Source organism: Symphalangus syndactylus, chromosome 3 (assembly GCF_028878055.3).
Source record: "Symphalangus syndactylus isolate Jambi chromosome 3, NHGRI_mSymSyn1-v2.1_pri, whole genome shotgun sequence".
Taxonomy (NCBI): Eukaryota; Metazoa; Chordata; class Mammalia; order Primates; family Hylobatidae; genus Symphalangus; species Symphalangus syndactylus.
Window position 1 is genome coordinate 10,948,904 of NC_072425.2, and position 15,633 is coordinate 10,964,536.

Consider the following 15,633-nt stretch of genomic DNA (forward strand, 5'->3'; position numbering starts at 1 on the left):
CCTCTGGACATTGCCAGAGGGTCCTTTGGGTGGCAAAATTACCCCTGGTTGTGAATCACAAACATTTTCACCCTGGTGATTTCACTCATGAAGCTGGCAGGGGAAGGTCCCCGATGCCCAGGCCACACCGGGTGCCAGCAGCACAAAGAGAATACCCTCCGCAAACGTGGGGCACGGAAGAGCACCTGCGATATGTCGGTGATGAAAGAAAAAAATATAAGCTTCTGAAGGGCATTATGATACTGCCCCCTTCACCTTTCATTTTAGAAAGAAAGTAAAATGTGTGGGTGCAGAGGAGGCCGAGGGCGGCCGCACCCTGCAGCGTCAGCACCTGGCGGGTCCATGCTGCCGTGAGCTCCTGTGCGAGGCGTTCGCAAATGCGTACAGTGAGCAGGACATGAGGAGAAAAGTTCGTTTTGTTTTTGTTTCCTAAGTTTTTACATAGAAGTAATACTTGCTCATTAAACAACAAGAACAGGCTGGGTGCGGTGGTCATGCCTGTAATCCCAGCACTCTGGGAGGCTGAGGTGGAAGGATCACTTGAGGTCAGGAGTTCGAGACCAACCTGGCAAATGTGGTAAAACCCTGTCTCTACTGAAAATACAAAAATTAGCCAGGTGTGCTGGCGGGTGCCTGTAATCCCAGCTACTTGGGAGGCTGAGGTAGGAGAATCTCTTGAACCCGGGAGGCAGAGGTTGCAGTGAGCCACGATTGCGCCATTGCACTCCAGCCTGGGTGATGGAGTGAGACTGTCTCAAAAACGACAACAACAAGAAGAATAAAACAGCATGGCCAGCAGGTGTCGAGCATTCCCATGAGCCAGGCCCTGTACCCAGTCCTGGCTCTGAATCCCATCACCACAGGGAAGGTGGTGAGAGCTGAGATCGGAGGCCTGGAGCAAGTTGACTGCGGCTATGTGGCACCAAAGCTGTCCTTGCAGCCTCTGGGGCTGAGACCTTGGAAGGAGACACTGAGCCCGTGCCTCGAGCACCTCCCAGGCAGGGCCCTGTTCGTGTCTTGAAGCATTTTCGTCCACCTTTTCTTGTCTGCGTGGACACTTTGAAAGCCACGCAGGGAACATGTCAAGAGAAGCTCTCTCTGAATCAGAAGAGTCACAGAGACAAAACCAGACAGACAACGAAAATGAAACCTCAGCGAACCACACGGGTCTGAGTCAAAGCCTCCTTACTCTTGGCAGGACCCCAGCCCCACCCACCCTGCAGCAGATAGGCGCTGTTTGTTCTCTCCTGAACATGGGGCTTGGGCGGCTGGCTTTTCCGACCGGGTCCTGCTTGGGGCTCCACACAGCGGCGGCCTCTGTGAACACAACTGGCGCCATCAATCGCCCTTTGTCCCCAGAGCTGAAGGGAGCCCCTTGGCGGGGCTGGCCAGGGAAGGGAGAGAAGCTGCCAGGCCCCGTCCCTTCCCGGTCTTCTGCACCCTCCCTCGTCCATCCTGAGCACCAGCTGGGAGCCACGGGGGCTGTTTCCCTTCGTCCCGCCTCTGCTGCCTGTGGGGAGTTCCCTTGGGTGCACGGCAGTCTGCCCTGCCCGTGCAGTCAGGAGAACTGGGGCTGCTCCAGCCCCGGCTGACGGCCCCTCTCCTTCTTCCCAGCAAGTGAAACTGGAGGAATTTGGAAGACCAAAGATTGATGGGGAACTGAAAGTCCGGTCCATAGTCAACCACACCAAGCAGGACAGGTGAGCGGGGCGGGGCGCGTGTCGTAGGCTGGGTGGCGTCCCGCCAGGGTCTGGCTCTCCCTCCCAGGGAGCCGCTCCTAAGTGGCTCTGGAAGCCAGGCCTTCCTGTGGAAAGAGCTGCCTGGCGGTGGCTTTGTGTTGTTCAGTTTTAATTGCTTCCTTCCTTCTCGTCAGTGAGCGGGCGCCACAGCAGTGGGGCTTTTGTGCCCATGGCGGGCACCAGGCTGGGCTGGGGCAGCCAAAGGTGAGGGCCAGGCCCCTCGCTGCCAATGCTCAGCCTCCAGGGACCCAAGACAGGCCCAGAGTGGTCGGATGAGCTCTTTGCCAAATGACTGCCAGAGAGTGTCCAGGCCCACGGTGGCCCAGGCTTGTCCAGGGCCCTCCTTGGGCACCTACTGTGTGCTGGGGCAGGGGTCACAGCACATCCGGGTCCCCCGCTCTTGAGGCTCCCAGTCCAGTGCGGGATCAACGGGGAGTGGCCGTCAGGGGTCAGTGCTGCGTGGGAGGCCAGCGTGGGGGATGCAGGAGCCCCTCGAAGGGCTCCTGGCACAGCCTCAGTCACGGGGGTAGGGAGCCAGGGAAGGCTTCCTGGAGAAGCAGTGTGGGAACAGCCGAGACCTGACCGAGGCTCAGCATTAGCCTGGTGAGCCAGGTGAGGGCAGGGCTCGCCCGTAGAGGGAGCCGCGTGCCAGAGCCTCAGCCTCAGCTCCTGCTGCCTCCTCGGAGCAGAGCACACAGTGCTGGGGTGCTGATGCCCCGCTGCGCTGCCTGGCCCAGGTACTTGTTCCTGTTTGACAAGGTGGTCATCGTCTGCAAGCGGAAGGGCTACAGCTACGAGCTCAAGGAGATCATCGAGTTGCTCTTCCATAAGATGACCGACGACCCCATGAACAACAAAGACGTCAAGAAGGTGGGGCCTTCCGGGTCCACCCTACTACCCAGGAACGTGGGGGTGGCCTGGAGAGAGGCACTGGGTTCCAGACCCCAGGGGTAGGGGACTCGAAGTCAGCCACTGATGCTGGCCGGGTGGGTTGGGGTGGGCGTCTCCGCCCTGCGGGAAGCCTCCTCTCTGAGTCACTGCCTTGCCATCGTGACCACTCCTCATAGCAGGCCTGCTCCTCGCTGGGCCCAGCGCCCCCCAGAAAGGTGGGCAAGACCAGAATTCCACTCCCCAGTGAGGCGACTGAAGCAGAGGGGAGAGGCCTGCCCAAGGCCTCTAGCAAGGGTGGGACTTTCAACCTTGGCTTGCCATCTGGCCAGGCTGACTCTAGCCCATGTTGTCCCTTGTAGCAAGCAGGCCTTCCTCTCCCGTCCCACCCTGCGGTGCTTGGAGGAGGGCTGTGGGTAGGTTTGGCTGTGGCTTGTCCAAGACTCTACATGTGGCTGGCCGGGGCCTGTGGCTGCTGGGGTGTGGCCAGGGCTGCAGGGGTGGGGCCTGTGGCTGCTGGGGCGGGGCCAGGACTGCAGAGGTGGGCCTGTGGCTGCCAGGGGGTGGGGCCAGGGCTACAGGGGCAGGGCCAAAGCTGCTGTGGGGCAGGACCATGGCTACAGGGCTGTTGCTGCCTGGCTGTCTGGTTCAGTCCTGCTTCAGCTGAGGCTTCTGCCCATGGCACTTGAGCACCTACCGTGTGCAGCCCTGGTGGGGCGGGGTCAGGGGGTCAGGAGCCCATGTTCTGAACATCCAGGCCCTGGCCTCCAGGGCTGGCAGTGTAGCCCTGGTCCAGACCCATCGAGTGAGTGCAGGCTGGATGAGCCATTGAGGGCGACCCTCCCTGCCCTGATACTCAAAACAAATAACTGGGGCCCACGAGGCAGTCCCTGCCACCAGCACCCAACACTCTGCGAAGAAATTCCTTTCCCCGCTGATGGCCCCACCCCCAGCCTGGGCACTGGGGGGTGTCCCACCTGACAGGGCTCCTGGCGCCCCCACACTGCGGCACCCACCACAGGGCCGGGCCGAGCCTCTCACTGATCGTCTCCCCCTTCCTCTCCTCTCCTCATGCTTCCTAGTCTCACGGAAAAATGGTAAGCACTTAGCGCCCAGGTCCTCCCACCTGCCTCAATCATCCCAGCTTGGTGCTGGCACTTCTGCCCGGAGCCAGGGGACCCAGGGGACTCAGGGGCCTGAGGGGCTGGGCTCAGGGTTTCCTTGGTCCTTCGTCCTCCTCTCCCTTTCCCGATGATGTAATGAGTTGTATTCATGATCAAAGACTTGCCCACTGAGACAGTGTGAAGGGAAACCCCATGACCCTCAGTCCCTGGAGCTCGGGGTCAGGGGCTGGGGTTTCTTGGTCTCTCTTCAGCTCTCCATCATCCTTTTTGTTTTCTGTGTTCTCTCCCTCCTCCCTCCCTCTTCCTCCCCCTTTCCTCTCTCTCTCTTTCCTTGTTTCTTTCCTCCTCCCATCCCCGCTCCACCCTTCCCCTCTCCATCCCTCCCTTCCTTCCTCTTTCCCGCCATCTTTTCTAACCCAGTGGGCTCCTATCTGCCAAACCCTTTCTTCTGGACCACTTTGAAAGCCCTTTGTCCGAGAGCTTGGAGAGATGGCGAGGCCTATGGGGTGGCCGAAGGGGAGGCAGGGAAGGGGCAGCTGTGGGTTGCTCGGGGGGGATGGCTTCGCGGTGGGTGCCCCAGGCCCATGGCTGTTCCCTGCCTTTTTGTTGTTACTGTTCTACTTCAGAGAAGTGAGTTTTTTATAGCATCACATTTAGGAAGTGAAACTGAGTGGTCAGGCCTCGTGGAGGGGCCCTGGGTGGGGCCCTGCGCTCATCCTCCCTGGGGTCCTGCCCCCACTTAACATGCATCTACATATGCACTCAGTGGAGCATCCTCGAACTCAGTGGAGCATCCTTGCACACGGGCGCAGGCAGGAGCGCAGATCTGCCCATGCATATGTGTGTGCACCCACAGGAGAGCACACACAGCATGGGTGCACGCGTATCATACATGTTAGGACACGTGTACCTGCAGGGATAGACACAAGTGTGTGCGTGCACATGCTCACAGGAGCACTGGGCACACTCAGGCACAGGTGCACACGCATAGACACGCGTGCAGGCACAGGTGCACACCCATGCACACAGGAGCACACTAGCATGCATGCAGAGGTGAAGGCACAAGTGCGTATGTATTCTCACGTGAGAGTATGGGCACACAGCTATGCATGCATGCATGCATACAGAGGCACATGTGTGCACATACAGCGTGGGCAAGAGTGCAGGTACACACGTGAGAACATGTGTTCACACAGGCACAGGCACCTGTGCATGTATGCATATACACACGCGCACATACTGCACAAGCAAGAGTACACGTGGACATGTGCCAGGATGTCTGACGCCGTGTCTGTTGCAAGCATGGCCCCTCTCCCCCCCGCAGTGGTCCTACGGCTTCTACCTAATTCACCTTCAAGGAAAGCAGGGCTTCCAGTTTTTCTGCAAAACAGAAGATATGAAGAGGAAGTGGATGGAGCAGTTTGAGATGGCCATGTGAGTTCCAGGGCGGCAGCCCCCAGGTCCCGCGCAGATGAGTTGTACGGGGGAGTGGAAGCCCAGGTGGATTGTGTCTGTGGTTCCTCTCAGACCAGGGGCGGTGGGAGGCAAAGTTGGAACGTCAAGGACACAGACAACCTCCGTCACCCCTGGGACACCAGCCTGAATCAGCGACATCCTCTTTAACAATCGATCCAGAGTGAGAGGGCTCTCCCTCTGCCACAGCCTGTCCCAGGCAGGCTCTGCTGTCCTGCTGGAATGAGCCATCCCACCCTTGAGGCTGAGCCTGGCACGCCTGGCCCACAGAGCAGTGACCGGCTGGGAGTGGCCATGATGCCAGAGGATTCCTGGTGACCCCAGTGTTCAGGGTCTTATGGGCTGGTGGCTTGGCACCTGTTTTTGAAGCCACAGAACTATTTTTCCATGAAATCCAAGAGGATTCATATCCTAGATATGTGAAACAGAGACAGACGATGAGCGGGTTCCCGGAACACGGACCCTGGAGGGCCAGCAGGGTTGTCTGTGCTTGAGCTCTGCGGGCAGGTGCGCTGGGGCCTGCGGGCAGGTGCGCTCACCTCTCTGACCGTTTCCTCTGGTGAAATGGAGAGGGGAAGGCCTGTGTTCTGGCCTTTTTGGGAGGATCGAAAGGGAACAATTGGACACAGCAGGGCCCGGGCCTGGCTTGTGGGAATAGATGCAGCCAGCTGGTTTGCACCCAGGCTCTGTGGGGGAGGCCTGGGGCATCTTCTCTTCGGCCACTCACTTTCCATGGCCTGTAATTTTCTCCCCAACATCCTATTGTGGAAAAGTTCAAGTGTTCATGGAAGCTGAAGCGACATCATGGTGAATAGCCGTCTTCTCACCACACCGCCGCCATCCGCATCACCCCACCCCACCCCACCCCAGCCATCCAACAGCGGGTCTGTGTCAAAGTGAATTGCACACCAGTGCAGGCCCCCTAAGTACCTCAGGGGGCCCAATATTTGTTTAGCTTCTGAAATTTCAAGCTTATATCCAATGAAGCAAACAAATCTTAAGTATATGTTTTCTGAGTTTTAACAAATGCCCACACCTGCCCACATCCAATCCCAGTCAGGACCTTAGACCACCGCCCCCACCTGGAAGGTTCTCTCAGGCCAGTGCAGCAGTGTTAAAGCTTCCTCTCTGACCTGCCTTCTACCAGCAGGGAGTCTGGGCCCCGAGTCTGTCCCATGTTGGGGGCAGAGCCAGGCTTGGAGTCCAGGCCCTCTCGGATTCTGCACAGCTTGGGTCCGGAGCCCAGCTGGTTCCCAGGATGGCCACATGACGGGGCTCGGGGAATCTAGTGGGTGTAGCGTCTGCTCTCTTTCCCTCCCGCCAGGTCAAACATCAAGCCAGACAAAGCCAATGCCAACCACCACAGTTTCCAGATGTACACGTTTGACAAGACCACCAACTGCAAAGCCTGCAAAATGTTCCTCAGGTGTGGGAAACCCCCTTCTACAGCCCTCACCTCACTCCACACCCACCCCAGGCCCCCGAGAGAGCCTAGTGTTCTATCTATCCTATGTTCCCTGTGGGAGGCCCTGAGGGGTTAAGGGAGTATGCCCCACAAGAGTCAGGCCCGTGCCAGGCATGGTGGCGCAAGTCCCAGCACTTTGGGAGGCTGAGGCAGGCGAATCACTTGAGCCCAGTAGTTGAAGACCAGCTTGGCAACATGGCAAAACTCTGTCTGTACAAAAAACACAAAAGTCAGCCAGGCATGTTGGCCTGCACCTGTGGCCCCAGCTACTTGGGAGGCTGATGTGGGAGAATTGAATAAGCCCTGGAGATTGAGCCTCCAGTGAGCTGTGATGTCACCACTGCGCTCCAGCCTGGGTGACGGAGTGAGACCCTGTCTCCAAAAAAAAAAAAAGAGGCCTGGCCAAGCCCTTGGAGTTTCAGATCTAGCCAGGAGGTGATTGTTCCTGGGTGCCCAGGATGCTGTGTGGGGCAGGGAGGCAGGCTGGCGGAGGTAGGGGAAAGCAGGTGTCAGGCTGCCTGGTAAGAGAGGGTCCTGGATACTCAGGGCTAGGAGGGATGTGTGTGCTGGGAGACAGCCAGCCAGGTGAGCCTGGGTGGGGACAAGGGCCTTACCTTGGCAGAGAGGCAGGAGGAGCCGGCCGCAGCCTCGACCTCACCTCCTGCCCTCCCCTGTGCAGGGGCACCTTCTACCAGGGATACATGTGTACCAAGTGTGGCGTCGGGGCACACAAGGAGTGCCTGGAAGTGATACCTCCCTGCAAGTTCAGTGAGTACCCCCCCACACACCCCAGTCCCTGGCCACGCCCACTCACTTCTGCCCTCTACTACCTGGGTACTGGGCCTCGGGCACCGTCTCCCATGGGGCAGCGACCAGATGAGGACACCAGTGCTCATGTGCCCCGGGGCAGACACCAGACACCTGCCACACGTCACACACTTACCAGGAGACACAGCCGGGATGAATTCCATTCTAAGCCCTCTCTCCTAATGGGGGTACTTGGGGACCCCTCCCCATCTCCTGCATCCCCTGCCCCACTCCAGGAGGAAGCTTCTAGAATCTCCACCCCCAAACATGGCACAGAACATTCTCAACAGGTGCATGGAGGTTTCTCTTCACAGAAACACCGGTCACCCTGGGTTCTCCAGCGGGTGAGGCCTGGCCATCAGTAGCTATAGCCATGTTAGTAAATGGTTCAGACACACACGCACATGCACGCGTACACACCTGGCACTTAACAGTGGTTCCCTTCTGTTCATGCCCATTTAGGGAAGCTTGAGACTCAGGGAGGGGAGAGGATTGAGCCAGGCTGGCAGTGGGCAGAGGCAGGGATGCCCCCTGGAGGCTCCTCGGAAGCATCTTGGGTCGGGGGCATACATTTGGGGTTGTGCCCAGCTCAGGGCAGCTGGACAGCGGTGCAAAGCCTGAGACGGTTCTCTCCTGAGAGGCCTCAGACATCGGGATGTCACCTCCATCATCAGCCCCAGAAACTGGGGCTTGAAACTTTCAGCGATTTGTCTACACTTATTAGCAGAGCTTCCATTCAACAAAGAGCCCCTGGTGGCCCCAGGCCGAGTCTCTGGGTCTTGTCTCCTTGGGCCTCCTGGAAGTGTCTTAAGGCAGAAAAACAAGTCAAGCCAGCTTGTCACCCGGAGACACCATTGCCCAGAATACATTTTGCGCTGTGACTTTAGATCAATAGTTAATTCACCATTTACTGTGAGTGCCAGCCCAGTACCCTAACCTGGGGAGAGGGCCAGAAGGTCAGCCCAGACCCCCTTGTCCCCACCGCAGGCCCAATACAGTCCCCCAGCTGTGCACAGGATCCCACAGCCCCTGGAGTTAGTGCTGGGGGATTCCACAGGCAGCCTGTGGCCTGAATGCAGCTTTTCGGCTTTTCAATACTGCCCTCTCGTGGCTGCATGTCCCCAGACGACTGGCTGCAGCTACTTAGAATCTTTTTTTTCTTTTTCTGATCCTAAAAGTAATACATTTACTTATCAAAAATTTGGAGAAAAAAAAAGAAATGGAATTTTAAAGAAGTATCACCCGTGAACTTACCTAGAAATGATGAAAGGCAATATTTTGGTATATTTCCTTCCAAGTTTTCTCTTTTTTTGTAATTTTTCTGTTTTTCTCCCCTGATTATTAATTACTGATTTTCCACAGAAAATTTGGAAAATGTAGAGAAGTTTAAAGGGGGAGAGAAAAACTACTCCTATCCCCAGGCAAAGCCAGCTGCCACGAGGCCCTGAGCACTGTCCTGCTTTCTGCAGATGTGCACGCCCACCCACCCCGTCTCTGTATGGTTTTGAATTTTTCTTAGTATGCATAGTTGGGGTCCCACCAGATAGGCAACTGCAGGTCTTTTGGAAGCCAGCATTGCTGTCTGCATTCTCCCATGTCCTGGCAGCGCCCTGGCTGGCACCAGCTCCATTCTCCCCAGGGGCCTATGTCCTTGCCCCCCTCCTCATCCCTCTGATGGGAGACGCTGTCCTTGCCACAGGTAGCCATTTTTCCCTTAAGAATGTCCAAGTGGCCTTCCCTCTGATCCAGGCTTCTACCTTTGCTCTGGGGTTTGGCTCTGGGCAGTGTTCCTTTGACCATTGTAGCCTTCACCCCTGGGCTCTGCCGAGGCTGGTTTAGCTGTTTGCTGCCCATGGGGGCTGAGATGTCCTGGAGAGATGCTCACCTTTCCTGAGAGCCTTGCCTGTGGGAAGCCCTCATCAGGCACAGTCATTGCTGCTGTCCAGCTGCCCCCACCCCGACCCCTGCCCACTGAGCTGGAACCTGTTCTCTGGTGTCTGTGGATACCTCTGTCTGCCCAGAGCCATCTGCGCTGTGAGTGCTGGGTGGTGTGGAGGTCATGTCAGCCGTGTGTGTGAGCTGTTGGGTTCCTTGCCTCCTCTGGTGGTGGGTGGCAGCCAGCTTGGCGGATGGCTGGGCCCTAAAGGGTCTTGGGAACATTGACTCTCCTCCTGGCACCTAAGGTCTTGTGTTCTTGAGCGTGTTGGCACCTGGGTGTCTGAGCTGAGGATGGCAGGCAGGTAGCATGCGTACCAATGGCTCCTTGTCACTTGCCCCAGCAGGCATCACTAAGCGATTGTGGCAGGTAGCATGCGTACCAATGCTTCCTCATCACTTGCCCCAGCAGGCATCACTAAGCGATTGTGGAAATCTCCCCTTTGAGTGCCAGGTACCACCCCATGATCCAGGCAGCTGCCGCCATTCAAAAGAGGTGGCCCAGGTGGGACAACCTTTTTGCCAGCTCAGGTCTATTACCCGGTCCAAGTTCTCCCATGGGCCCCCTAAAGCCAGAGCTCAGAATTTGCTGCCAGAAGTAACTGAGAGGCTTTCACAGCCATGAGCTCAGACCTGCGTGTCCACAATCCACGTCCAAAACAGACTGCTTTGTAGCTTGGCTCACTTACCGCCTTAAGCTCGGCCCCGAGGCTCGGGTCGGTGTGAGTGAGAGCTGCACGGGGACTTGGCGTCAATGGCCTCCCCTCTAACACCTGACCTGCTTCCTTTCCAGCTTCTCCTGCAGATCTGGTAAGTCCCCAGAGTGTTTCCCCTCCCTCTGCCCTGCCCCCGCCACAGCCCGGTGTGCCCAGAGCCAGAAAGACCCAGTTGTCTGCCTCTCACCACTCCTGGGGCCACACCGGCTTGGATGAGCCACTTTCGGTTACAAGAGGCCTCTGCTTTCCTTCGTAGGTGTCAGTAGAGTCCTCCTAGGGTCCCCAGCGGTGTCTTCCTATCCCAGCTGCCCCTCCATTCCCTTGCCCAGTGGCTGCTCATGGCTATGGGTACAGCTCTGGGACCTGCACCAGCCCTTCTGCCCCCGAGTCCCCCAGTTGACTCAGAGCCGTCTGTTTAGCTGATGGGATGGAGTCACTTCCAGGGGCTTCGTGTGCCCCTTGAACTGTGGGATCCACATGAACCAGCCTTCAGGGAGGATGGAAACTTAGTCGTATTTGGCACTGTGTGTCCCAGATGGACACCACAAAGCCCAGGCTCAGAGTGGGTGGTCAGGGCAGGCTTCCTGGAGGAGGTGGGGACCTGTGGTAAGGAGTGGGAGAGGGAAGGGCACAGACCTTCCAGGAGTGGAGGTGCACAGAGGTGGCGTATATTGCCAGGGTGGGGGAGTCACATAGGGAACAGTGTCCCTCTCCTCCCTTGCTCCTGCCTTGACCCCTCTATCTAGGAACGAGTGGGGACAGGGAGCGGGTTGGGTCGGTGCATGGGCCACAGTCAAAGAGCAGCCTTCCCTCATCACTGTGTTCTGTCCTTGTCCTCACAGGACGCCTCCGGAGCGGGAGCAGGTGGGTCTTCTGGACCTGGGCCCTCTGCTATCACCCATGTCAGCCGTCACCTGGGAGCTGAGCCAGGGCCTGGGTGTGGTGATGGCCAGGTCTGCCCAGCCACCAGACGCTCCAGGCTCCTGGATGCTGCTGCCTGGGGCCCCTCCCTCCTGCCTCTGCAGCCTCCATGGCATCTCCTTGGGAGTTGGCTCTGTTTCTGATAAGGCAGCACCAGGCTGTGGGGACAGGACCCAGCCTGCAGAGGAGCATGGGCCTTCTAGCCGGGGAGGGGCACCAAACTGCAGCCAGAGACCTGAGATCAAAAGGCGCTGCCATCCTCCCACCACGTCCTCCGTCCCCTTCCTGCCTTGCTGCGGGTTGCTTAATGGAAACGTGGTTTTAGACACAGCATAGAAAGCATCGTGTTCTCTGCAAACTTGAGTGCAGTCCAGGCAGTGCTCAGTTCAGCCTCACCCTCATCGGCAGAGGACAAAAGATGAAAAATGCCGCTGCTGCTGGGGCCAGGTGGGAGCTGGGCTGGGAGAGCCGTGGGCTCCTTGAGAGCTACAGGCAGGGCTGGGTCAGAGCAAGGCTTGTCTAAGAGCAGCCTCCACATTCCCTGGGGGCACAGCCAGGACCCCCATTTCAGGCCCAGAGCACCTCTGTGAGCTCTGTGGCCTTGGGCAAGCTGCTGGGCCTGCTGACCCGTCACCTGTCTCTGACACGAGGGATCCCCCGTCTTCTGCCCCGCACAGCTGCCTGTGGGCCACAGATCTGAAGGGTGTTTGGAAGAAAACACAAAGTGCCATCTGAAAATAAGTTGCTGTTCCATGATGACCCCTGAATCTGTTTATTGCATAAATAATTTACTTATGATATTTATCAAAAAGACACGAGGCTTATGGAAAGGATTTAGGGAGGGGAGATGCAGGCACAGGGCTGTGTGTGCTGGGGGAGACCGAGCTCAGTGATGGGGTGGGCTGCGGGCTGGGGCCGAGTCCGTCACCGAGTGAGCTGCTGAGTCACCGAGTGAGCTGTCCTGTCCTTTGCAGGTCCCAAGATGGTGGCCGTGCAGAATTACCATGGCACTCCAGCCCCTCCCGGGAAGCCTGTGCTGACCTTCCAGACAGGCGATGTGCTTGAGCTGCTGAGGGGCGAACCTGAGTCTCCGTGGTGGGAGGTGGGTCCTGGGGCCCGGGAGGGTCAAGGGTCTCTGGCTCCGGCTCCTCCCTGCTCCCCGGGGCAGAAGCATAAAGTCCTGCACATCCCCAGGCAGAGGCAGAGGGGTGAGAGACCACCAGGGAGGAGGAGGCACAGGGCAGCTGGCAAGGCCTCTCCCGCCTCAGTGCTCCGGTTCTGCGTTCTTGGGAACCTTAGCCTGGGCTCTCCAGGTGTTTGCTTTCACACGGTAGGCGATGCAGTGTCCCTTCCCGGGAGAGGCCCTCCTGCCCTGGCACCCAAGGCCTTTCTCCATTGGCCCCTGTCCTTCCTGCCTCTGTTGTATCCCATAGGCCCTTCCCAGGCTTCTGCCCTGGCCACACCATGCCCACCCTCCTCCCCACCCTACGTCAGTTCAGGTCAGCAATCTTCGCATGATCATGGGGTGAGCGGGCAGGTTCGCTCCTTCCCCAGGTGGGCACAGATGGCGTCATCCTGATGTGGTTTATGGTTCTGAGCCAGGAATGTGCTGCTCTGTTTCCAAGGCCCACAGAGTGGAGACCTTTGTGGGTGTTCATCGCCACCTTCAGCAGATGGCTGGGCTGTAAAGGGTTCTGGGAGCATTTGCCCTTCTCCTGACACGCTGAGACCCCATGTCCTTGAGCATGCTGGCACCTGGGCATGTGAGCCAAGGACTCACACACCCACTCCTGGGCTCCTCTACCAAGCCCCAGTGCTCAAGGGAGCCCCAAGACCCTCAGGTCAGCAGAGCGCCACGGGGCCTCGAGGGCACTTAGCCCAGCAAGGCAGCCTCCCGCGGGAGCTGACATTAGAGCTGAATGTTTGTTAATGTTCAGGTTACAATGATGCTGTGGTCATTTTGTCATGGTCGTTATCAGTCCATTCTCGGTGATGGATTTCTTGTACCAGACCCTACATTCATGTAACAGGAGGTTCAGAGGGTGCAAAAGGCCGTCTGCGCTATGCAGAGCCTCACTCCTGCTCTGTCCCTCCCTGGGTATGACCAGGGCTGCCAGCTTCTTGGGGGGCCTTGCAGAGGTGCTTTGCTGCTGTGCCAGGTCTTAGTGCTCTCATGTCTAGGGAGGGACGCCCTGCACCTCCCTGCCCTAACAGGCTGCCGGGTCAGCTGAAGTTGGGAAAGAAGACGTTGGCTCTCCCACCCTCCAGGAGCGGGATTGGCATACGCTGAGTCCGTCTAAATGGCCCCACACTCCCCTAGGCCAGGCTCGGCCGCCTTGTCCTAACCATCTCTTTCCTCTGCCAGGGTCGTCTGGTGCAAACCAGGAAGTCAGGGTATTTCCCCAGCTCATCTGTGAAGCCCTGCCCTGTGGATGGAAGGGTGAGTCCTTTCCCACAGAAGCTTCTGGAGCACGGTGGCCTGGGAGCTGAGGGTTCTGGGAGCTGCCTCCTCACGTGGACATTTTTGGCTTGTTTGGGGTGTCCTTGCTAAATTTAGGCTGCTGTGAGCTGCTTCCTGGAGCTGGAGCCCAGAGAGAAGATGGGTGGGGGGCTGTGGGGCAGCACGCTCTCTTCTGTTTAAAGGGCTCAGCCGATCCGGCGTCGTTTCGTTGTGGTTTTAGAAACACCAAAACAGGCATCTCTGCAGCAGCTGTAATGAGGTGGAGACCAGCCAGCTGCCTTTCACCAGATTTCGGGGACTCTATAAGTTCTCTTGGACTATTACGCAGCCTTAGAGAGAAAAAAGGCTCCCCTCAACCATAAGGCTTCAAAGCTAGACTTTCTGCTATTTCAAACAAAGGCAATATGGCATTTCTTTCATCCGAGGGGTATGGAGCGAATTCTCGGCTCTGTGACGAAAGGCAGCAGGCAGGCTTGAGTAAATGAGTTTCCCCACCTCCACCCCGAAAGGACAGCTCAGAGTCAGAGCGTGGAACCTCTGAAGGTGCAGGGGTGGGTTCCCAACCCCACTGCAGCAGCCCCGGTGTCCCCCAGCGCAGCCCCAGTCCCGTCAGCCTGTGTGCTACCTCTGCTGAAGGGCAAGTGCTCAGCACTTAGGGCGCTTTGCGTGACCAAGGGGACCAGGCAGCAGGGGAGGACAAGGGTCATGAACTCACTAGGTGGCCTGGTTCAGGTTCCTTCCCTTCCCAGGCCTCAGTTTCCCCATCTGCATGGTGAACAGGGTGCGAGGGAAGAGGTAGTCTCTGAGGCTCTGCCCAGCCTGTGGCCCAGTGAGGCCAGGGTGGGGGGCTCTAGCCAGGGAGGGAGCCCTACCTGCTCACTGGAGCGGCAGCACCTGCCTGAGTGTGGCCACCACCAGACCCCCACCCCGGGGTTTCCAGACCTCTGGAGCAGGGAGCTTTGGCTGTGGGTGTGCTCACATCCACTGGCTGAGAACTGCCCGCACCTTTCGGTCCTTGCTCTCCCAGGGGATCAAGTCAGTGTTAGCTGGTGGCTAATGCCAACATCTGTTCCATCAGACCTGCGGGCCGTCTACTCAGAGATGAGGTTGTCCTGGCCACTGCCCTTGGGCACCTCCCAGGCCAGGGGCGCTGGGGCTAAGTCCACAGACGATCCCATCCAGGCTAGCCAATGCTGGGCCTGGGGGTTAGGTCACTGACAGCAACCCCCTCTGAGCCCTGCTCTGTGGGTGGCCCTGGGGGGACGTTAACACTCTCGTGCTCTGCCGCCAGCCGCCCATCAGCCGACCGCCATCCCGGGAGATCGACTACACTGCATACCCCTGGTGAGTGGATCGTGGGCTGCAGACATGGGCATCTGGTGGCCTCTTTGTTATGGGGGCATGCCCGCTGGGTCTGGGTGGTGCCTGTGAGCGGCCCGGCAGGGTGGAGGCCCCAGGCTGCCTCTTGCCATCTCCAGAGCACTGAGCCCAGTGGCTCCCAAATGCCTTCTCCCTCCTGGGCTGTAACTCTCCAGGAGCCTGGGGGAGTCCTTCTCCTGTAGGCAGTTGTTAACCATCTCTAAAACAGCTCAACTGGCTCAGCTATTTCAGGGAATTAAACCCTTTTTAAATTTTATCTGCACGATATAAAAGTGGTATATTTAAGGTCACAGGTGTAATCCACTTACTGATAATACAGTTGCTTGGTGGGAACAGTGAGGCTGTTTGAAATCACAGAAGTCCCAACTCTCCTGACAATGTGGCAGCAGATTTTGGGAGGGAGCTTGCCTTGCCCTCTCAGGGTGGGCGTCATTGCAGTACAGGCGGCAGGAAGAGCTTCATTTCAAAATCTGTTCAAAATTCAACTGACATAGATGTTGGCAGCCTCCAATGTGTTACCAAAAAAATCCACAGAAGCAGTTATGCCTTTACTGCTTTTAAAATAGTGAAAATATATTTTAGGAAAGAAATTGGATCTACTGAATACTCTGAACTCCTCTGGCAGGCCCTCGGGGTCTGTAGAGCAGAAGACAGCATGTGGGGCTGGCTGGCGGCCACAGTCACCCCTCTATTTTACCCCTCTCAAGATCTGTCCTGAGCCTCC

The 15,633-nt window shown here is 57.8% G+C and overlaps 1 protein-coding gene across 3 annotated transcripts in view; it reads left to right on the plus strand.

The window, feature by feature from the left end:
* The window catches only part of VAV2 (vav guanine nucleotide exchange factor 2), a 223,811-nt gene that overhangs the window by 194,002 nt on the left and 14,176 nt on the right, over nt 1-15,633 (plus strand). For 2 of the 3 annotated variants that reach the window (XM_055270456.2, XM_055270457.2), the window contains exons 13-22: nt 1,615-1,700; nt 2,477-2,609; nt 5,076-5,185; nt 6,549-6,650; nt 7,369-7,457; nt 10,225-10,241; nt 10,990-11,011; nt 12,043-12,170; nt 13,434-13,508; nt 14,821-14,873. In XM_055270456.2, coding sequence (XP_055126431.1) covers nt 1,615-1,700; nt 2,477-2,609; nt 5,076-5,185; nt 6,549-6,650; nt 7,369-7,457; nt 10,225-10,241; nt 10,990-11,011; nt 12,043-12,170; nt 13,434-13,508; nt 14,821-14,873 — 815 coding nt within the window. Of the gene's footprint in view, nt 1-1,614; nt 1,701-2,476; nt 2,610-3,709; nt 3,725-5,075; nt 5,186-6,548; nt 6,651-7,368; nt 7,458-10,224; nt 10,242-10,989; nt 11,012-12,042; nt 12,171-13,433; nt 13,509-14,820; nt 14,874-15,633 lie in introns of all 3 variants that reach the window. The other variant, XM_055270455.2, reaches the window with a different exon arrangement.